A 24,473-nucleotide genomic window follows, 5' to 3' on the forward strand; every position below is an offset into this window, starting at 1 on the left:
ACCATCTCTGCAGCACTCCACCAATCAGGCCTTTATGGTAGAGTGGCCAGACTGAAGCCACTCCTCAGTAAAAGGCACATGACAGCCTGCTTGGAGTTTGCCAAAAGGCATGGTGGTGGCAGCATCATGCTGTGGGGATGTTTTTAAGCAGCAGGGACTGGGAGACTAGTCAGGATCGAGGTAAAGATCAACGGAGCAAAGTACAGAGAGATCCTTGATGAAAAGCTGCACCAGAGCACCCAGGACCTCAGACTGGGGCGAAGGTTCACCTTCCAACAGGACAATGACCCTAAGCACACAGCCAAGACAATGCAGGAGTGGCTTTGGGACAAGTCTCTGAATGTCCTTGAGCCGCCCAGCCAGAGCCCGAACTTGAACCCGATCGAACATCTCTGGAGAGACCTGAAAATAGCAGTGCAGCGACGCTCCTCATCCAACCTGTCAGAGAAGAATGGAAGAAACTCCCCAAATACAGGTGTGCCAAGCTTGTAGCGTCATACCCAAGAAGACTCAAGGGTGTAATCGCTGCCAAAGGTGCTTCAACAAAGTACTTACAAAAGGGTCTGAATACTTATGTAAATGTGATATTTCAGTTTATTTTACATTTTCAAAAAATCTGGTTTTGCTCTGTCATTATGGGGTATTGTGTGTAGATTGATGAGGGGGAATAACGATTTAATCAATTTTAGAATAAGGCTGTAACGTAACAAAATGTGGAAAACATCAAGGGGTCTGAAAACTTTCCGAATGCACTGGAAATGGCCAGGAAATGGCACGGAAAATCCGGGGTGGTCTATCTATAAAAGTCGCTGGCCACACACCAATACATGGACTTGACAGTCAAACTATAACTTAAATAGCAGCCAATTGTTGTCACTGTTAATATCCTATGCCGCGTCGTGATTCGTTTAAGGATTTGATCCACGCGGGATGGGAAAAACCCACCATGACAGGTTGAAAACCAAATGGCCAATAACCTATCCTCCTACTAAGCCTATCATAAAAGCTTTAAGACAAGTTAAAGTTATGAACAGTAGCTTATTTCCCCAATATTCTATCCCATAAAGGTGTTTTCCTAAAGTTATTGTGGCTTTCAAAAATAACAAGAATGAAAGTCAATAGCCTATGCCTAGGCTATTCTCAATCACAGCTTCATGAGAGATAGAACAAGCAATATTATTTATGTTTCTATTATTGATGAGGCAAATAAAGCAATTATTATCCAGTTCAGAAGATGGTAGACTGCTTCTATCCAGCCCATGATGTAGGCCTATAACCTCCCTACTTATGGTAAGACAACCCTTTCCTCATCAGATAGTCACTGCTCCATCATGTAAGCACCACACAGACACACACAGACACAGACACAGACAGACACACACACACACACACCTCCTCCCCACCAGAAAGGAATCTTAAAAATGATTTGCCATTGCCTGTACTTAGCCTCTGGCCTTCAACAACATTATATTTCGTCATGATTCGTCCAGTTGCATTCAATTTCGTGCTATAGTCAAACTGTTGTTTTAATTTCATTACATCTTTGAAAATTAAAATATTTTGGGTTGGGTGGCCAATAGGGGCGATAGCAGTGTAACAGTCACATAATGAAGACAAATCATACAATCAAAAATAAACAGCACAATCAACCCAAACATGTGACAAAATCAATCAATCAACACTCATTAGGTACACAAAAAAAACGTCATAACCTAATATCATGACGCCCCTCAGCGTACCAACTCAATAATGGCCTCCGATTCCTTATATGTCACGATTAGTTGCACTGGGGGCCATAAGCTCAAATCACCCTTGTGTTTATGGGAGAATAGAGAGGTGTAACAGAACATTGTGTGTGTCATAATAAAGAGTTTTCCTCTCTCAGTCAGTACAGCTGGCAGGTGGAGGATTTGGTAGAGGCCCAGTAATTAAAACCCAAATGAAGACATTAGTCATCTCTCTCACCTAGCGCCGCGGGGGAAGCCGCCTCGCTAATTCAATTTCCACCTCTGACCCACATCCCCGTTGGTCTGAGCAAAGAAGGGGATGGATGGAGGAATGAGGAAGGAGGAAAAAGCTGTGACACGGTCTCCAGGAATTCAGAGAGGTGTTAGAGGTGTTTGGATAGGGGGATTGGGACGAAGGGATGAATAAAAGAGAGAATACAGTGTAGATGGAGAATGTTCCCTACTGGCATTGGCTTTAGGTTTCAATCATTCTGCAGAGTTCTTATTTCTCTGTCACTTTCCTTCTCACTGTGCCTCCCGCCCCAACCTCTCTCTCCTCTCTCTTTCATATCTCTCGTCCTCCATGTCTCTCTCCTTGCCATTAGCCATGATTATAGTAATTACATACTGTACATTTAATTGTATAGTACCTTTCAGATCCCAAGGACACTTTACACAATGTAAAAGCCACAACATTACATCTCCCCTGTATTTCTCTCTCTCTCCATCCTTCCCTCCCTATCTCTTCCTCCATCCCCCCTCTCTCTCTATATATATGTTTCTCTCTCCTCCACCCCCTCTCTCTCTCCCTCCCTCCATCCTTTTCTCATCTCTCCATCCCTCTGTGGTAGAGGAGGGGTTCTGGCTTCTTACATAAGAGGCAGAGGCAGCTTCAGTTAAGCAGCTTTCTATTGCCCATGGAAGTTTGTTTGCTCGTGGCAGGTCAAGTGCAAAATAAGACTTTTTCTTTATTGAATGTCAGACTACTAGACTTGAGGATTAGGCCTCCATGCCTGTCAGGCAAAAAAATCTAATATAAAAACAACAGAATCCCTCTGAGGCAAAATAACACCGAAATAAATACAGTTAAAATTTAATAGACTGTTGATTTAGAATTACCAACTCAACAATAGTGTGGTGTGTATCATTAAGCATGTGATGAATATTATAACCCTCGTATCCTTATGAGCTGCTGTTTAACTCATCTGCTCTGTGTGGGAAGTCTTCCTGTCTGTAAATGGAACTAAACAACAAACCTGCTTCCGTGTAAAAAATAAGTTGCACTTTACTGTAGGTGTCCTTATGCATGCATTCATGAGGCCATTATAACAGCTATATAACACATTATAACATTTGTCATAAGCTGTCATTAGTGAATTTACATATGTATGAGTAAAGGCATCTTTCACATACACTTTAAACGCAACAACTTTTTCATCTTAATAACTACATGCCGTTGAACTCATTCTAACTAGCTAACGTTATTATCCATGTTATTTCCTGTTGGTTTGCATTAGCAGATAAACTTGCTTCTGATGTGTTGTTGTGTTAGTAAATCCCACCCTTCTTCTTCCAATTTCAGCTATATCATTCACTGACACAAGAGCTCTCAATACCTTTTCATTGGATCTGCAAACTGTCCATTTTGTTTCAGCGAATCATATTGCTGAAATTTCATGGACAGTTTGCAGATCCAATGAAAAGCCCTTGTGAGCTCTTGTGACTAGCTAGCTCTCTAGCTAGCTAGCTATGGGGGCACAGTGGGACTGCTCATGCTCATGTCGTGCCACTACGGATGTGAATGGCTCGCTAGCTAGTGGTAGAGAGCTGAATTGCTGTGGTCCCCGACAGAGAGCATTGCAGCGCCGTTGGCATTTTTCATGCTGCAGGCGGTCAAACATTTAGTCTCAGACAGCCGCTAATGTTACAGATCCAAAATGTCACTTAGGGCCAATTAGAGATAAACCCCTGACATTTTGGCTCACCCATGGGTGAAGTTCACCATGTTAAGGTCCAGAATGAAGACGTGAGAGCAGGAACGACATGGTTTTACTGTATTATAATGGGGCTGTTTCTGAAGAGAAACAGCTCCTCAACTCAGAAGGCGGAAAGGAACATCCTCTTGGGATTGGTTTTGACTTCTTTGGGTGCTGAGTGGCTGAATAATTGCGTTAACGTGTGAGGGCAATCGTCGCTCCCGATCTTTCTTTTCAATTTTAGTGGAGGACAGTGGCGAGGAGAAGGGTCACCTGTCTGACCTCTGTGTAGCAGACAGGGAGGGAGACCAGGACAGTGAATGGAGATGCTGGACCAACGGCAGGAGATGAGGGGAGGGAGAGAGTAGGGATGAGCACCGTTATTCGAATATTTGAATATCCGAACCGACGTTAGTATTTGAATACTTCTGTGAGTATACATTTTTGCCCAGTTTTAAAAAAATGGCCTAATATAGGCCTATTTTAACCTGATTTGAACACAGAAAATGCTTTTTCTAAATTAAATGATCCATGTTACATTGTTACATAAAAGGATATACCATGACATTTCAAATTATACATGTAATAAAACAACAAACTTTTCAATGTAGTTGTTATGAGGTGCACGGTGCGCCTCATAAAAAAGACTGGTAGCCGACCGGTAGCCTTCACGTGTGTAGCTTGTTGTTTATGTTGGCCAATGAAAGCGGCAAAGATGCTCAATGTGTAGCAAGTGAAGTGAGAGTTCACTAATGTAATGCAAGATGGAATAAAATTACGGAATTACAAGTTAGTGAAATGAGAAAGAGTAAGCTACAACGAGCAACCAACAGGTAGGCTATTGTTTTATCTGAATTGGGTTGGGGAGAAAGCGCAGCCTGTGGCCTCCATTAGCCTAGCTAGCTATAGCTAGCTAGCTTCATTAGGCTACTCCAGTCAAGACAGGCACTGTTTTATGGGATGATAAATAATATTGTGGCTGCTACAAGTTAGCTAGTCTTGGCTGTAGTCGAATTGCCTTGGCGTCTCTCTCTTTCCCTCTGTCTGCTCGCTACATACACCGCCCCTTTATAACCTTCGCAGGCAGCTGCAGCAATAGAGCGCCAGTCTCAACCTCGTGCAGCAGTGCTCAAGTTTAAAACGTAACGTTTAAAAAAACACATGTATTTCGAATATCTGGATATCCGTCAAAAATGAATGATACTATTAGAATAGTGAATTATTTCAAACCCCGATCCCTAGGAGAGAGGGAGAGAGAGAGAGAGATAGAGATATAACGAGGGAGAGAGAGAGAGGAAGACGGAGATACAGAGACAGAGAAAGGTATACAATGTACTTGACTATCCGCATTTTTGCTGTCCTGCCAACGCTCAATTTCAGTTTTCACCCACACTCTCTCTTAGAGGAGCACAAGTTCAATTAATGTAACTGGAAAACAGTTGGTAAACTAGGGCATTCTAACGAAGACAAGGAAAACATCTCAACTCTCCCATCTGTCTTACACCGTTTGATCCTAGAACTGTGTTTGTGATGTGGTTTCGAAGCACTAAAATAATGATCCTGAAAGCACTCCTCAGAACAACAAACCAGGTAAGCATATCAAGCCTACAACTTAGCAGGTTTGAGAAAAATACATTGATGACGTGTTTTCTTCTTCAGAAAACACTTTGAGAGGCTTAAAGAAGAGAAATAATTACGAAAACACAGCTCTGAGAGTGTTTTTGAAGCCGTCGCCTTGTGTGGATGATATATTCAGACTCTCTGGCTTTTTGATAAAGCTAAAGTGACAAGCTTATTTCATCGACTTCAAACCGTGGCATTATAGAGTGCGTAAATAGTCAAAGAAAAACTGAAAGCGAGTTTCACCTCTCCTCTGTCTCTCTCTTCGGTAGCTAGTATTGTTAGGCCGCTGGAGAGACGTTTGACTGACAGCCATTAAACAATATCCCATCAACTGTAGCGGAAGAGCTGCTATTGTAATTCATCTCTGGTGGTGACAGGTGTGTGTGTGTGTTTGTGTATCTGTGTGTGTGTGTATGATGGGTGTGTCTATGACTGAGATTAGCTCAGAGAATGGCAGCCATGTTTTGCCAACCATAATAAAGCATTTACTTTCTCACTGGTACCCCATTATCAAAACAATTATTTACTGTGATAGTTATTTTACTGTATCAAAAGTGTGTCATATCACAATGAAGTGTTGCACAGAAGGCTTATCTCTATATAGCATGAACCCAATTGTGATGACTGAGAAAGACAAATTAGTTTCCAGACTAGTGAGAAACGAATGCCATTTCTCAGACATAAATCTACGGTATACTGAGCCGAATCACGCACACATGCACGCACGTACACACACACACACAATCACAAATTGTAATCTTATCAATATCCTAGTATCAATATTTCCAAATGTTCCACAACAGCAACTCCAAATAACCACCTCCACCGTCTGTACATTAAACAGCCACACAAGATCCTGCATGACCTTGTGTGGTGGTTGGCTTTAGAGTGTGTTTAAAGACTAAACCCATAAACCCATCTACATTCCCATATTCCCGTCTCAAGTCCCCACCTCCCATCCTGATCCCCTTACCGCAGAGAAAACCATGGAAAGGCCACTCTGCAACTGACTGAATGGGAACGCAGCCCAAGGCTCCTAGCCCCGTGTCATACGGATTTCCCCTCTCCATTCCGTTATGAAAAACGTTCAGGATGCAAACGAAGTCAATTGACGAAGAGCCGAGAAGAATCGGGATTCGCTACGTCGTATCAACACACAGGCTGTGTGCATGCCTGAGTGTGTGTGTGTGCGCACGTGTGGGTGTATTTGTGCATGATCCGCCACGACTACTTTTCCTGATCAATTAAACACACACCCTTATCTCTCCGTTACTTCCCAGACAGCTGCTGTATGCCAAAGAAAAGGCTATGGCAATTCATCTTCTGCCATATCTACGGCCACTTATTAGACTGTTTGTGTGTGTGCGTTTGTGTGTCTATGCTAGTGTGTGTGTTGATGTATGGCATTGTGACTGTTTATGTAACTGTGCTGACTTCTGAAACACTGAAGCATCTATGGAAAACCATATCAAATGTAACTAGCCGTTCATATCTCTGGATATCTTGAGGGACTTATTACTTGGACTGTTATGACCACTTGTTGAAGGCTTTCAAACCAGATTAGAAATTGCAAAAGCACATACAGCCAGTGAATATTCTGCCTCACGTGTGTACTATACACAATCTGTAGTACACAAAGGCAGACGTGTAAGCTTAGCCCTACAGTAGTACATACTCACACCCTGTTGGATGAGGTCCCCTTTAAGACAGGAGACACGGTAACCGGAGGTTACTCACTTTAACCAATGGTGACTCACTCACAGTCTCCCAGGCACTCCATATATCATATCAGCTGTAACCACGGCAGCCCCATGACTCACCAGCCAGGCATGTGGCCACTCTACAATCACTGCAGCTTGACTAATGGCAGAGTAGCATACTACCATAGTAGTGCCCCCTCTGGTTTGAAGAGCAATTTCAATGAGTCCTGTTACTATACTTCCAAATCACCAATTTCAGAGGTCGCTCGGCCCGACAAAGCATCACATGTCGGATATCAATGGGAAAAGCTTGACAAATCCTCCAAAAACAATCTCCGAAAAATCTGATTGACTTCACTCCAAAGGCTCTCCTGGATTTGTTTACCAAATCTCTCCTCGCAGTGCCACACCAGCCATTTGTAATGTAAATGATACCAGATCTGTGAGAGCCACAGGGGGAAAATGGGGCTAATAAATTCATGGTAGGAAGAGACAATAAAGGGAAGACACACACACACACTTGTGCGAGGTTGTGGCGAAATCCTGCACGGAGCCTTCACTGTGTGCTGCCACTTTCAGAGCGCACCAGTTGTCAGGAAGGAGAACGTAAATATGGCTCTTCCGGCTTGGCGTGGCAGTTTTGACAGTGTGTGCAACTCTGCAGAAGTCTTGTTTGTTTTCAGCATGCTTAGTTTAGGAACGTTTTAATATTTCAGATAGATTGTGGCTTCCATCAATGTAACTGTCTGCATCATATCCAATCCCCCACATATTTTCCCTCACAAATATACACATCCAAAATATATATATACAGTACCAGTCAAAAGTTTGGACACAGGGTAGGTAACAACACATCTGCCACGCTGATCCTCAACACGGGGGCCCCTCAGGGGTGCGTGCTCAGTCCCCTCCTGTACTCCCTGTTCACCCATGACTGCATGGCCAGGCACGACTCCAACACCATCATTAAGTTTGCCGACGGCACAACAGTGGTAGGCCTGATCACGACAACGATGAGACAGCCTATAGGGAGGAGGTCAGAGACCTGGCTGTGTGGTGCCAGGATAACAACCACTCCCTCAACGTGACCAAGGCAAAGGAGATGATTGTGGACTTCAGGAAAAAACAGAGGACTGAGCACACCCCCATTCTCATCGACGGGGCTGTAGTGGAACAGTTTGAGAGCTTCAAGTTCCTTGGTGTCCACATCCCCAACGAACTATCATGGTCCAAACACACCAAGACAGTCATGAAGAGAGCAGCAGGTGTTATCAAAGAGGATGTTGTTGCTAATTTGTTAGCTTCTCCCTTTTCAAGAATAACTTTCAACAAAAAGTAAAGTTTCAAATGATCATCATCTGGTGAGTGGAACTGTGTTTTTTATTACAGCGCGCTTGCTGTTGTTAGCCAGCTCTTTAAAAGTAACTTATGTGTGTGAAACATTGTTGCATTTAAAGTGGAACTGACAGCATTTCCGCAACATGAAACCTTATTAAAATCTGTTCATATACACCCCCAGGAAGAACATGACACTTTTTAAAAACATTTTCTGACAAGCGACCACTTAGATATGGTCATTTTCAGATTTTCATAAATTCTTAGAATGTTTGTGAATTATGTATGCTAAGGCATTTGTGAACATTCGATAGCAATATAGAGTGGGAAAGCAGCTGTGCGTTTGGACAACTAATAGACACTGCAGTAAATTAAACCAAATACATTCGCCAAAATACACCTGAATAGATTTCTCCAAATATGTAAACACCACGGGAGTCCTCTTACATTTGGGAACTTTACAGTCCTATTGATCAAAAAACTATGAAAAGGTAGGCTCTCTCTCCCTCAGTTATCCACAAAAACAAGATCAACAACTAATGCTAGCCAGAGCAAGATGAGCTAAAATCTAATGAAGGAACATTAGATAAACCCTCTCAAACTTATTCAGCTAGTTGGCCGTCAAAATTGCACTGATAAACGATGGAGAATTGTAGCCTCCTCGTCCTTCTGCAGCTTGCCTGCAAATGCATGCTTGTCCCAACCAAGCACCCAAGCTAACTGGCTAAAGTTGGCTAGCTTGCTAGCTAGCTACTTCCAGACACAAATGAGAGAACACCTCACTCTGACCATTTTACACGCCGTAGCAGAGCTGGATTCTTATGATTGGAACCTACTGGCTTATTACAGTGGGGCAAAAAAGTATTTAGTCAGCCACCAATTGTGCATGTTCTCCCACTTAAAAAGATGAGAGAGGCCTGTAATTTTCATCATAGGTACACGTCAACTATGACAGACAAAATGAGAAAAAAAAATCCTGAAAATCACATTGTAGGATTTTTAATGAATTTATTTGCAAATTATGGTGGAAAATAAGTATTTGGTCAATAACAAAAGTTTCTCAATACTTTGTTATATACCCTTTGTTGGCAATGACACAGGTCAAATGTTTTCTGTAAGTCTTCACAAGGTTTTCACACACTGTTGCTGGTATTTTGGCCCATTCCTCCATGCAGATCTCCTCTAGAGCATTGATGTTTTTGGGCTGTCGCTGGGCAACACAGACTTTCAACTCCCTCCAAAGATGCTCTATGGCATTCAGATCTGGAGACTGGCTAGGCCACTCCAGGACCTTGAAATGCTTCTTACGAAGCCACTCCTTCGTTGCCCGGGCAGTGTGTTTGGGATCATTGTCATGCTGAAAGACCCAGCCACGTTTCATCTTCAATGCCCTTGCTGATGGAAGGAGGTTTTCACTCAAAATCTCACGATACATGGCCCCATTCATTCTTTCCTTTACACGGATCAGTCGTCCTGGTCCCTTTGCAGAAAAACAGCCCCAAAGCATGATGTTTCCACCCCCATGCTTCACAGTAGGTATGGTGTTCTTTGGATGCAACTCAGCATTCTTTGTCCTCCAAACACGACGAGTTGAGTTTTTACCAAAAAGTTATATTTTGGTTTCATCTGACCATATTACATTCTCCCAATCCTCTTCTGGATCATCCAAATGTACTCTAGCAAACTTCAGATGGGCCTGGACATGTACTGGCTTAAGCAGGGGGACACGTCTCGCACTGCAGGATTTGAGTCCCTGGCGGCGTAGTGTGTTACTGATGGTAGGCTTTGTTACTTTGGTCCCAGCTCTCTGCAGGTCATTCACTAGGTCCCCCCGTGTGGTTCTGGGATTTTTGCTCACCGTTCTTGTGATCATTTTGACCCCATGGGGTGAGATCTTGCGTGGAGCCCCAGATCGAGGGAGATTATCAGTGGTCTTGTATGTCTTCCATTTCCTAATAATTGCTCCCACAGTTGATTTCTTCAAACCAAGCTGCTTACCTATTGCAGATTCAGTCTTCCCAGCCTGGTGCAGGTCTACAATTTTGTTTCTGGTGTCCTTTGACAGCTCTTTGGTCTTGGCCATAGTGGAGTTTGGAGTGTGACTGTTTGAGGTTGTGGACAGGTGTCTTTTATACTGATAACAAGTTCAAACAGGTGCCATTAATACAGGTAACGAGTGGAGGACAGAGGAGCCTCTTAAAGAAGAAGTTACAGGTCTGTGAGAGCCAGAAATCTTGCTTGTTTGTAGGTGACCAAATACTTATTTTCCACCATAATTTGCAAATAAATTCATTAAAAATCCTACTATGTGATTTTCTGGATTTTTTTTCCTCAATTTGTCTGTCATAGTTGATGTGTACCTATTATGAAAATTACAGGCCTCTCTCATCTTTTTAAGTGGGAGAACTTGCACAATTGGTGGCTGACTAAATACTTTTTTTCCCCACTGTATGTCCGAGTTTATGGACTGCGTATCCTTTACCATCATACTGTGTGTGACTGCTGTCTTTCCATCGGCCCTATGCAGTGGTGTAGTGGTGCATGGAGAAGTGGGTATACTCTACTTTTGCCAAAAAGTTCCCAAATGGCCCGCCCAGTGAAGGAAAGGCACCCTGTGTGAAAAAATCCAATGTTTTCCTGTTTTTTATGAGTTTTCTAATAGATTTTTCAGATTGTCACTCTCAAAATCACTGATTTTTAAAATTTAAAAAATTTAAAAATGTGATGGTCTAAGTCCACAACAACGCTTAAACGACATCAATCTGATTGGGTGGGCTTATCAGGGCCTGGCTCCCCAGTGGGAGGGCCTGTTTCCACCCAGACCCATCCATGTCTATGCCCCTGATGCAAACAGCGCATGATGACCATTGCGCAACACAAACAGCCTACTAACCAACACTTCGGACACATTTTTTTCAATACATGTACCTGTTGGCATACCCATTGTTGCCTTAGTTAGCATTTACTGGTTGTTGAAATGTCTTTCCTACCCTACCGGCTACCAATGTCATTCTTCTGTGAGCTGCTCCATGCCAAAACCTGTTGAGAGCTGCACACTCTTGTTGCCTGCAGATGATATCATGCTGAGACTAGGCTATGTGTGTGGCGCGTATGTTGATATATTTCAAGTGCTTTGCGATTGTGTAGGCTACTTTGTGCATGATTTCTCTATTGCACTACATAATTGATAAGTCATATACCTCCACTACACTACTTTGTATGCATCAGTAGGGATTAAGAAGTGAGTATACACAATGCCCACTGAAAAAAAGTGGGTGTACGATTTATACCTGTGTATACCCTCCACTACACCACTCTCCTACTTGAGTGCGCTGGTATTACGGTTGTTGATCTTTCAGAATCACGAACCTGTCACATACTAAAGGCCTATAGGTTCGCCACTGCGTAACATGTCTATAATAGATAAGGCTGTTAAGATATTAATGTTTCAAGAAAGGAGTGTATATATTTGGCCTGGCGAAGGGGTTTTATGTGCTGACAGAATGGAAGCTGATAATTATGAGTTTTCCTATTGGCCTGCCTGGTTATTGGAGAAAACTTACGCTTAAAGTACTTTGCATCCTCTTTCAAAATATAATTTGGCGAATCATGGGTGACTCCGTCATTTGTAACAAGTTTCAGTAAATTCTTTTTGGTAGCATTTCTATGTTGAAGATTTTTTTTTAAATGGTGCATTTTTCCCCATATTCCACCCAGTTCGCTTAATTTTTTAACACATATTACACTTGATCTTTCTTGAATAAGTTCCTCCATTTCTTTTAGTTTTTCCTCTAACGTATTTTAGGAAAGTTTTAAGTCAGATCGGCGTGTACCACTCTACTAGGTGTTTGAAAGCTGTTGGGACTGTTCATTCCTTGGATCTCATGGACTATTAGCAACATTGTTGTGAAGCTTTTTGTGAGTCTAATTTACAAACCAATTCGTGGGACGGATGGAGGGACAAAGATCCTTCCAGCCTACCACAGCTAAGCCCCCTCTTCTTTTCTCTCTCTCTCTCTCTCTCTCTCTCTCTCTCTCTCTCTCTCTCTCTCTCTCTCTCTCTCTCTCTCTCTCTCTCTCTCTCTCTCTCTCTCTCTCTCTCTCTCCACTTAACAACTCGGTAACCCCTCTTGGTCTATCCCTGCTTGCCACAGAGGCTAGCTCACTCCTACCTACTGATTACACTTCATAGGTAGTTTGTGATACGGTACACTACGTATCAGCGGGGGCTTTTTTGGGTATAACACCAACGAGTAATCCAATATTTATGTATAGTTTCCTCTGTACTATTTTAATACGTGGCGCGGCTCTTACTGTGTGGTTTCTCACTGTTCATGCAGGTTACGTTCCGCCACGAGGTTTAACTATTTGTTATAAGCGCAGTATAATCCCAGACACTCCTGCTAGCGGCTGGTCCTCCCTTTCTAATTGACCGGACAGCATGCTCACGGGAGAGTCACACTCGCAAAGTCCCGGGTAAAGGGTTTCAGTTAAATTATCTTTAACTGTGTTGGGTACTAACTTTAAACTTTAAATATTAAATATCCTTATTCATGTTACCATATTAGAACTGAGGGTATATACATCTACTGAGTGAGAAAGGGGAGTGCAGGAAGAACATGTTATTGTTAAATCTCAGGTATCCTATGGAGAGGAGAAGGGTCACAGTCTGGTTCCAGTCAACAGATAAGGTAGGACAGACGTGAGTTGGGAGGAGTGAGGAATTTGTGCAGTGGTCAGGTCAGATGAAGTGAGAAAGAACAGGCATCAAATCAAATCAAAATGTGCCAAATACAACAGGTGTAGACCTTACAGTGAAATGCTTACTTACAAGCCCTTAACCAACAATGCAGTTTTAAGAAAATAAAAAAAGTGTTTAGTAAAAAATAGATAAGTGAATATAAAAATAGCAAATAATTAAAGAGCAGCAGTAAAATAAAATATCAGTAGGGAGGCTATATACAGGGGGTACAGGTACAGAGTCAATGTGCTGGGGCATCGGTTAGTCAAGGTAATTGAGGTAATATGTACATGTGGGTAGAGTTAAAGTGACTATGCATAGATAATTAACAGAGTCCTGTCTAGCACTAGAGTCACTAGAGTCCTGTCTAGCAACAGAGATGTATTGGCTGTCCAGATGTGCAAGGAGGAGACTCAGCATAGGATGAAAGTATAAATATATGTGCTTGTGTAAACATGTTTTTGTCTTATGCAGCTGTGTGACCCAGTGGGTGAATAAACTTGGTTTGAGCTTTACTAGTCGTCCGTGAGTTTTACTCTGTTTATTTAGAATCTAACAACTGAAAGCAGGGGTTCAGCACTTTGTCTGGGTAGAGGACAAACACCCTATAGGCTAGACTCCCAGTACTCCATTAGTATGCCTTTAACACGGTTACCCTCGAGCTCCCCTTTTGGTTTCCTGCTTGAGTCAACAATATGGTCTGGCCATGGTGCACCGAAGGTGAACCCCCTAAGCCTATAGTTGTTATAATGTTACTTTACTTCCTAACACTTTATTCAACAAATAAATTAACTACTTAATGAAAACTAGTAACACTTCCTTTTTTGGTTTCACAACTGATATATTTTATTGATTTGTTATAGAAATTACACTCTACAGTTGCTTCTAACACTTAAGCTCTGTGCTTACCTTGCACACAACACCTGACAAACACAACGAGAACTTATAGGACACTAATGACACTAAACGATAACAGGTGTACAATACCAGACCAGAACAAACGAACATAGAAACATACAACGGTGGCAGCTAGTATTCCGGAGACGATGAACGCCGAAGCCTGCCCGAGCAAGGAAGAGAGGCAGCCTCGGCCGAAACCGTGACACTATGCCTCACCTGACTACAGCCACGCAACACATCCTCTCCCTTACACGTTACATTTAAGCAAAGTTTCCTTCATACGTGAAGACGCCCATGTGCCATCCGGTAGCTCCACCAGCTCTAACCCAGGGCTTGAGTTCGACGGGGATGTCGCGATATAAGATGAACCTCCGCCCTCCAGCAGAGGAACATCTGCATACAGTCTACCCACACCCGTCATTTCCTCCCTGCCTTTGACTGGGTTATGCTGCTCTCCAGCTGCTTGTGATTGAGTCTTTGTTCTTCCTTGTTTCAGTGTTACCAGAGTCCTGTCTGGAGACTGGAGGAGTCCTCCGGTCATATTGACCAGGCTCATTCACGACAATGTGCACACAAACACACACACACACACACACACACACACACACACACACACACACACACACACACACACACACACACAAACACACACAAACACAGTCTTATCAAAGGGAGATATCCTACAGAGTTCACCATCATTCCTTATCTCCACTGCCCTTCTGTCTGCCTTAAAGTCTGCGCAGATCGCTCGTGGGACCCTTCAAGGCATGTGGCTGAGTTTGTTTCTGCTTTCATCAATGAACCAGTCAATAAAGTGAGTAAGTTTACATGCAGACTAATAATTTGGTATTAAACTGATTTATGGCAGTAGGCCTAGTATGGCAAATTGTCTTGTAAACACTTTACTCTGCTTATCTTAATTGGGGTAAGGTCAAAATCGAAGTAAGCATACGTCAATTAAAACACCTGGTTTTCTGAGCAATCTTTTAAATTATGAAAATATGCAAACAGCTTAATCCAGCAGTGTATTTGATCTGCGCATGTGACAGCACCGGTAGCGTAAACCTCCCTCTTATGTGCGAGTGAAGTGAGTTCGGAAAAACTGAAAGTATGCATCATAGAAATAGTTTTCACATACAAACTTTATACAGTGCCTTCAGAAAGTATTCATACCCCTAATTTATTCAACATTTTGTTGTGTCTGAATTCAAAATTAATTAAATTGTTAGTTTTTTCTCACCCATCTACACAAAATACCCCATAATGACAAAGTGAAAACATGTTTTTTGACATTTTAGCAAATGTATTGAAAATGAAGTATGTAAATATCTCATTTACATAAGTATTCACACCCCTGAATCAATACATGTTAGAATCACCTTTGGCAGCGATTACAGTTGTCTTACCCAGAGTCTTTCTGGGTAAGTCTCTAAGAGCTTTGCACACCTGGATTGTACAATATTTGTACATAATTCTTTAAAAAATGATTCAAGCTCTGTCAAATTGGTTGTTGATCATTGCTTGACAGCCATTTTCAAGTCTTGCCATGGGTTTTCAAAACTGTAACTAGGCCACTCAGGAACATTCAATGTCGTCTTGGTAAGCAACTCCAGTATATATTTGGCCTTGTGTTTTACGTTATTGTCTGCTGAAAGGTGAATTTGTCTCCCAGTGTCTGTTGGAAAGCAGACTGAACCAGGTTTTCCTCTAGAATTTTGCCTGTGCTTAGCTCTATTCCATTCCTTTTTATCCTAAAAAAACGAATTATTCCTTGCCGATGACAAGCATCTCCATAACATGATGCAGCCACCACCATGCTTGAAAATATGAAGAGTGGTACTCAGTGATGTGTTGTATTGGATTTGTCCCAAACAAAATGCTTTGTATTCAGGACATAAAGCCTTATTGCAAACAGGATACAGTACATGTTTTGGAATATTTTTATTCTGTAAAGGATTCCTTCTTTTCACTCTGTCACTTAGGTTAGTATTGTGGAGTAACTACAATGTTGTTGATCCATCCTCAGTTTTCTCCTATCTCAGCCTGTAACTGTTTTAAAGTCACATTTGGCCTCATGGTGAAATCCCTTCCTCTCCGGAACTGAGTTAGAAAGGATGCCTGTATATTTTTAGTGACTGGGTGTATTGATACACCATCCAAAGTGTAATTAATAACTTCACTATGCTTTACCCATCTACCAATAGGTGCCCTTTGCGAGGAATTGGAAAAAGTCCCTGCGCTTTGTGGTTGAATCTGTGTTTGAAATTCACTGCTCGACTGAGGGACCTTACAGATAATTGTATGTGTGGGGTACAGAGATGAGGCAGTCATTGAAAAATCATGTTAAACACTATTATTGCACACAGAGTGGTGAGTCCATGCAACTTATTATGTGACTTGTTAAGCAAATGTTTACTCCTGAACTTATTTAGGCTTGCCATAACAAAGAGGTTGAATACTTATTGACTCAAGACATTTCAGCTTTTCATTTTTAATTAATTTGTAAAAATGTCTAAAAACATAATTCCACTTTGACATTATGAGTTATTGTGTGTAGGCCAGTGACACAAAATCCACAAAATGTGGAAAAAGTCACAGGGTTTGAAAACTTTCTAAAGGTATTATATATGTTCGAACTCAGAATCAAATAGGCTTAGCAAAAATAAAATGGTCTCTGTTGTAGAACGTTGATTTTGATTGCCGATTTCTGCATTAATTTAAGTCCCATCAGGTAGCCTGATTTCAGAGGTGTCCAAGTAAACAGGATTATTAGGGAAATTGTTCTTCTTGCAAAGCATGTAAACGTTTTAAGCAAACTATTATATTAATCTGACTATCAACAATAATAATTTTATTGTGTGAATGTAACCTTACTCAGTGATTGAAATCGATGGCACTGAGGAGTTTATCACATCAGTCACCGGCTTCATTAATACAGTAAGTGCATCGACGACGTCATCCCCAGAGTGACCTTACGTACAGTGGAGAGAACAACTACTTGATACACTGCCGATTTTGCAGGTTTTCCTACTTACAAAGTATGTAGAGGTCTGTAATTTTTATCATAGGTACACTTCAACTGTGAGAGACGGAATCTATAACAAAAATCCAGAAAATCACATTGTATGATTTTTAAGTAATTAATTTGCATTTTATTGCATGACATAAGTATTTGATACATCAGAAAAGCAGAACTTAATATTTGGTACAGAAACCTTTGTTTGCAATTACAGAGATCATACGTTTCCTGTAGGTCTTGACCAGGTTTGCACACACTGCAGCAGGGATTTTGGCCCACTCCTCCATACAGACCTTCTCCAGATCCTTCAGGTTTCGGGGCTGTCGCTGGGCAATACGGACTTTCAGCTCCCTCCAAAGATGTTCTATTGGGTTCAGGTCTGGAGACTGGCTAGGCCACTCCAGGACCTTGAAATGCTTCTTACGGAGCCACTCCTTAGTTGCCCTGGCTGTGTGTTTCGGGTCGTTGTCATGCTGGAAGACCCAGCCACGACCCATCTTCAATGCTCTTACTGAGGGAAGGAGATTGTTGGCCAAGATCTCGCGATACATGGCCCCATCCATCCTCCCCTCAATACGATGCAGTCGTCCTGTCCCCTTTGCTGAAAAGCATCCCCAAAGAATGATGTTTCCACCTCCATGCTTCACGGTTGGGATGGTGTTCTTGGGGTTGTACGGCGAGTGGAGTTTAGACCAAAAAGCACTCTTTTTGTCTCATCAGACCACATGACCTTCTCCCATTCCTCCTCTGGATCATCCAGATGGTCATTGGCAAACTTCAGACGGGCCTGGACATGCGCTGGCTTGAGCAGGGGGACCTTGCGTGCGCTGCAGGATTTTAATCCATGAAGGCGTAGTGTGTTACTAATGGTTTTCTTTGAGACTGTGGTCCCAGCTCTCTTCAGGTCATTGACCAGGTCCTGCCGTGTAGTTCTGGGCTGATCCCTCACCTTCCTCATGATCATTGATGCCCCACGAGGTGAGATCTTGCATGGAGCCCCAGACCGAGGGTGATTGACCGTCATCTTGAACTTCTTCCATTTTCTAATAATTGCGCCAACAGTTGTTGCCTTCTCACCAAGCTGCTTGCCTATTGTCCTGTAGCCCATCCCAGCCTTGTGCAGGTCTACAATTGTATCCCTGATGTCCTTACACAGCTCTCTGGTCTTGGCCATTGTGGAGAGGTTGGAGTCTGTTTGATTGAGTGTGTGGACAGGTGTCTTTTATACAGGTAACGAGTTCAAACAGGTGCAGTTAATACAGGTAATGAGTGGAGAACAAATCAAATCAAATCAAATCAAATCAAATTGTATTGGTCACATGCGCCGAATACAACAGGTGCAGACATTACAGTGAAATGCTTACTTACAGCCCTTAACCAACAGTGCATTTATTTTAAACAAAAAAAGTGTTGAGAAAAAAAAGAGCAGAAGTAAAATAAAGTGACAGTAGGGAGGCTATATATACAGGGGGGTACCGTTGCAGAGTCAATGTGCGGGGGCACCGGCTAGTTGAGGTAGCTGAGGTAATATGTACATGTTAAAAATGGGCTTCTTAAAGAAAAACTAACAGGTCTGTGAGAGCCGGAATTCTTACTGGTTGGTAGGTGATCAAATACTTATGTCATGCAATTAAATGCAAATTAATTACTTAAAAATCATACAATGTGATTTTCTGGATTTTTAACATGTTTGTAAGTAGGAAACTTGCAAAATCGGCAGTGTATCAAATACTTGTTCTCCCCACTGTACATATCCCAAACAGTAGCCATGGATTACAGGCAACATCCGCACTGAGGTAAAGGCTAGAGCTGCTGCTTTCAAGGAGCATGAGATTAATCCGGATGATTATAAGAAATCCCACTAAACCCTCAGACGAACCATCAAACTGGCAAAGCGTCAATACAGGACTAAGATAGAATCCTACTACACCGGCTCTGAAGCTTGTTGGATGTGGCAGGGCTTGTAAACTATCACGGATTACAAAGGAAAACCCAGCCGCAAGCTGCCCAGTGACCCAAGCCTACCAGACGAGCTAAATGCCTTCTATGCTCGCTTTGAGGCAAGCAACACTGAACCATGCATGGGAGCATCAGCTGTTCCGGACGACTGTGATCACGCTCCCCGTAGCCGATATGAGCAAGACATTTAAACAGGTTAACTTTTACAAGGCCTCAGGGCCAGATGGATTATATCTTATCCAGAGCGACTTACATTTAGTGATTGCATACCTTTTCATACTGGCCCCCCATGGGAAACGAACCCACAACCCTAGTGTTGCAAGCGCCATGCTCTACCAACTGAGCTACAGGGGACTAACATAGGAACACCTATGTTAGAATGCTGTTCATTGACTACAGCTCAGTGTTCAACACCATAGTGCCCTCCAAGGTCATCACTAAGCTCAGGACCCTGGGACTGAACACCTCCCTCTGCAACTGGATCCTGGACTTCCTGACGGGCGCCCCCAGGTGGTGAGAGTAGGCAACAACACATCCGCCACGCTGATCCTCAACCCCCTCAGGGGTGCGTGCTTAGTCCCCTCCTGTACTCCCTGTTAACCCTCAACTGTGTGGCCACGCATGACTCCAACACTATCATTACTTTTTCCGACGTCACAACGGTGGTAGTCCTGATCACCGACAACGATGAGACAGCTAATATGGTGGAGGTCAGAGACCTGGTAGTGTGGTGCCAGGACAACAACCTCTCCCTCAACTTCAGCAAGACAAAGGAGCTGATCGTGGACTACAGGAAACGGAGGGCCGAGCACATCGACGGGGCTGTAGTGGAGAGTGTCGAAAGCTTCAAGTTCCTCGGTGTCCACATCACTAAGGCTCTATCATGGTCCACACACACCAACACAGTCATGGAGAGGGCGTTATAACACCTCTTCCCCCTCAGGAGGCTGAAAAGATTTGGCATGGGCCCTCAGATCCTCAAAAAGTTCCACAGCTGCCCCAATGAGGGCATCTTGACTGGCTGCATCAACTCTTGGTATGGTAACTGCTTGGCATCCGACCGCAAGGTGCTACATAGAGTAGTCCATATGGCCGAGTACATCACTGGCGCTGAGCTCACTGCCATCCAGGACCTATATACTAGACAGTGTCAGAGGAAGGCCCTATAAATGGTCAAAGACTCCAGCCACCCAAGTCATTGACTGTTCTCTCTGCTACCGCATGGCAAGCGGTTCCGATGCACCAAGTCTGGAACCAACAGGACCCTGAACAGCTTCTACCCCCAAGCCTTAAGACTGCTAAGTAGTTAGTCTGGGTAGCTATTGGTTAACTATTTAACTATTTCGCACAAACTTTTTTGACTAATCACATACTCTGCTGTAACTGTTTATTATCTGTCACGTTATTCCTAGTTGTATGTACATATCTACAGTGCCTTGCAAAAGTATTCATCCCCGTTAGCGTTTTTCCTATTTTGTTGCATTACAACCTGTAATTTTTTTGGGGGGGATTTTATGTAATGGACATACACTAAATAGTCCAAATTGGTGAAGGACATGAAAAAAATAACTTGTTTCAGAAAATTCAAAAAATAATAATAACGGAAAAGTGGTGCGTGCATATCTATTCACCCCCTTTGCTATGAAGCTCCTAAATAAGATCTGGTGCAAACAATTACCTTCGGAAGTCACATAATTAGTTAAATAAAGTCCACCTGTGTGCAATCTAAGTGTCACATGATCTGTCACATGATCTCAGTATATATACACCTGTTCTGAAAGGCCCCAGAGTATGCAACACCACTAAGCAAGGGGCACCACCCAAGCAAGCGGCACCATGAAGACCAAGGAGCTCTCCAAACAGGTCAGGGACAAAGTTGTGGAGAAGTACAGATCAGGGTTGGGTTATAAAAACATATCAGAAGCTTTGAATATCCCACAGAGCACCATTAAATCCATTATTTAAAAAATTGAAAGAATATGGCACCACAACAAACCTGCCAAGAGAGGGCCGCCCACCAAAACTCACGGACCAGGAAAGGAGGGCATTAATCAGAGAGGCAGCAAAGAGACCAAAGATAACCCTGAAGGAGCTGCAAAGCTCCACAGCGGAGATTGGAGTATCTGTCCATAGGACCACTTTAAGCCGTACACTCCACAGAGCTGGGCTTTACAGAAAAAAAGCCATTGCTTAACGAAAAAAATAAGTCAAAAGGCATGTGGGAGACTCCCCAAACATATGAAGAAGGTACTCTGGTCAGATGAGACTAAAATTGAGCTTTTGGCCATCAAGGAAAATGCTATGTCTGGCGAAAACCCAACACCTCTCATCACCCAGAGAACACCATCCCCACAGTGAAGCATGGTGGTGGCAGCATCATGCTGTGGGGATGTTTTTCATCGGCAGGGACAAAAAATTGGTCAGAATTGAAACAATGATGGATGGCGCTAAATACAGGGAAATTCTTGAGGGAAACCTGTTTCAGTCTTCCAGAGATTTGAGACTGGGACGGTGGTTCACCATTTAAATGTCTTGGAATGTCCTAGTCAAAGCCCAGACCTCAATCCAATTGAGAATCTGTGGTATGACTTAAAGATTGCTGTACACCAGCGGAACCCATCCAACTTGATGGAGCTGGAGCAGTTTTGCCTTGAAGAATGGGCAAAAATCCCTGTGGCTAGATGTGTCAAGATTTTTTTTGTCTTATTTCTTGTTTGTTTCACAATAAAATATATTTTGCATCTTCAAAGTGGGAGGCATGTTGTGTACATCAAATGATACAAACCCCCCCAAAAATCTATTTTAATTCCAGGTTGTAATGCAACAAAATAAGAAAAATGCGAAGGGGGGTGAATACTTTCGCAAGCCACTGTACCTCAATTACCTCATACCCCTGCACATCGACTCGGTACTGGTACCCTGTGTATAAAGCTAAGTTTTGATTACTCATAGTGTATTTATTAATACCTGTTTTATTTTTCGAATATTTCTCTATTTTCTTTCTCTCTGCACTGTTGGGAAGGGCCCGTAAGTAAGCATTTCACTGTTAGTCTACACCTGTTGTTTACGAAGCATGCGATGAATACAATTGTATACAATTGTATTTGAAATAATTTTAAACCTCTTTTTGATCAATATTGGAAACCTCTTAAAAACATATTTCTTGCATTGCAAGACTGCAAAAGAGAAAGATTGGAAATGTAATTTTACCTGGAACTCAATCCCATAGTTCTCTCTGCAGAAGTCTCGTAGTTTGGGATATACATGCTCTTTCAGTGCATTCCTCTCTGCTTCTGTGTCTGAAATCAAAATGACAAAGAGAACACATTGATTAGTATGAAGACATCCACAAAAAAATATATTCATTGATATGATTATAACAGACTTCCCAATATGGCAACATGGTCCTCTGTAGCTTAGTTGGTAGAGCATGGAGCTTGCAAAGCCAGGAAGTGGGTTATATTCCTGGGACCAGCTATACTTAAAAAACGCATAACTGTAAGTTGTTTTGGATAAAAGTGTCTTCATTTATTATTATTATTATTATTATTATTATTATTATTATTATTATTATTATTATTATTATGCTACAACGAAGGTCATAAATTGGGAAGGGTCAACAATGGCAGTGTTGACAGATTAGGTTACTGAGGTTGTTATAATTGGAAAGTATTGTATGTAGGATATTACATGGCATGGCATAGTTAGGGTCTGTGGAGTGTCTCAGACTAATGAGGGCCTATGGGTCATTATTCTGTCCCTCTTTAATTCCTTTCCTCCTTCCTTCTGTCTTTCTCTCCTTTCCACTGCCCTCCCCTGGGCTACAATAATTGGAGAGGACAGGGCCCACCCCCCCCCAACTCCAGGGGGATAGGTCTGGATGGACAGACAGTTAAAAACAGAACATGCCCAGGAGAGCCAAAGTCCCTTTGATGATGGAACACATCATCAAAATGAATGTGTCACACTCAAATGTGTCCCCCGCTCAAGACTGTGTCATGCTACAAAACTAGGGCACAATTTTTAGGGTTAGATCATTTTGTTGGCATTTCGATGACACAGGCTTCTTTTCTGTTATAAAATATGTGCATTTCTAAAAAGTAAAACACTTTTCTCAGCACTCGATATCTTCCTTTCTTGGACCAGCTGAACTATATGGTAAACCACAGCTCTTTTCCCCAGATATGATGAGGTATGGCATGTTGACATCGGCCGGGCACAGAAATGTGTGTGTGTGTATAAAGTGTGTGTGGCAGACATGGCAGAGCGGAAGCACATGTTATCTCGGAAACACACACACAGTCTCTCTCTTCAAACCCATGCCAGAGCTCTTACTGACAGCTACAGCTGAAATGTCCATGTTGTAGGCTCTTACTCTGGCATGTAGGCTCTTATGCTGCCATCATTTCTGGAGAGAGAGAGAGAGAGAGAGAGAGAGAGAGAGAGAGAGAGAGAGAGAGAGAGAGAGAGAGAGAGAGAGAGGGTGTGTCCGATAGGCCAAGTCTCTCGGCATGGCCGACAGCGATATGACAATGAGGCCATGGTCATTAACATGGACATCACAGCACACAGCGTGTGTGTGTGTGTGGGAGAAGCCTGTCTGTCTACAGCCATGTATTAGTGTCAGTTAGTTAACCCTATCAGTCCCGAGATCCCAGCAAAAATGGGCTTTTAATTTATCTGCATGTCCAGCCTGTATATTTAGCCTCACAATGAAGTATTTTACAATTTTCCTTTCAGGATAACCAGGGCTACAAGTAGAACACAAAACAATTTGACATAAACAGTTGCATTTATACATTTTATTGACAAATGTCAATTTTTTTAAAAGGTCAGCCAAAGCAAAGATCTGATAAAAATATTTTTTTATGAATGCTGTAAGTACATAAATTGTTTCCTCAATGGGAAATTAATATCTAACTAGTCAGTGACAACTGTGTGGAGTTTACAGTATTATAGACACTATGTCCTGGGATTTCCTATTATCTTCTATGTTGAAGAACCCCTTACATTTTAACGACTCATGTAGCTTGTGAGCGTCATAAATAAAAATTTAAAAAGTGTTTGTGAGAGTCTCATCTTTTCATAGATTGCTTTTTATAGTTCGTAGGTCAAACCATTCGGACTCTACAGACGTTTTTGTAATAGAAAACCGGCCCCAGGCCCCTTCGGGATCTGCCCTTGTCTCACAAACGCCGCTCTAGCTCAGCCCCCATTAATCCCACAAATGGCTAATGGTTGGACGGATGCAAAATAAATAGACTAATCCAATGGTGCAACCCAGAGGTCTGCATAGCTCAAACACAATGTTTAAAAGGGGTTAGAAGTCCAAAACGCGCCAAGGTTACGGTGGGACTCATTGGGTTTACATGAGCAGAGAGCATGTGTGTATGTATAGGTACATGCTAGAATAATGTGTCAGACACGTTGAAAACGATGCAGGACATTGTCAACTAAGCAAAAAGCTTTGCTGCATAGAAGCGTTTGTGAGGA

The 24,473-nt window shown here is 42.4% G+C and overlaps 1 protein-coding gene across 1 annotated transcript in view; it reads right to left on the bottom strand.

The window, feature by feature from the left end:
* LOC121554687 (NACHT and WD repeat domain-containing protein 2-like) overlaps positions 1–24,473 on the bottom strand; it is an 82,179-nt gene that overhangs the window by 41,286 nt on the left and 16,420 nt on the right. The window contains exon 3 of the mRNA XM_041868363.2: positions 22,191–22,279. Within this exon, the coding sequence (XP_041724297.2) occupies positions 22,191–22,279 (89 nt within the window). The remainder of the gene's footprint in view (positions 1–22,190; positions 22,280–24,473) is intronic.

Source organism: Coregonus clupeaformis, unplaced genomic scaffold, assembly GCF_020615455.1.
Source record: "Coregonus clupeaformis isolate EN_2021a unplaced genomic scaffold, ASM2061545v1 scaf0023, whole genome shotgun sequence".
NCBI lineage: Eukaryota > Metazoa > Chordata > Actinopteri > Salmoniformes > Salmonidae > Coregonus > Coregonus clupeaformis.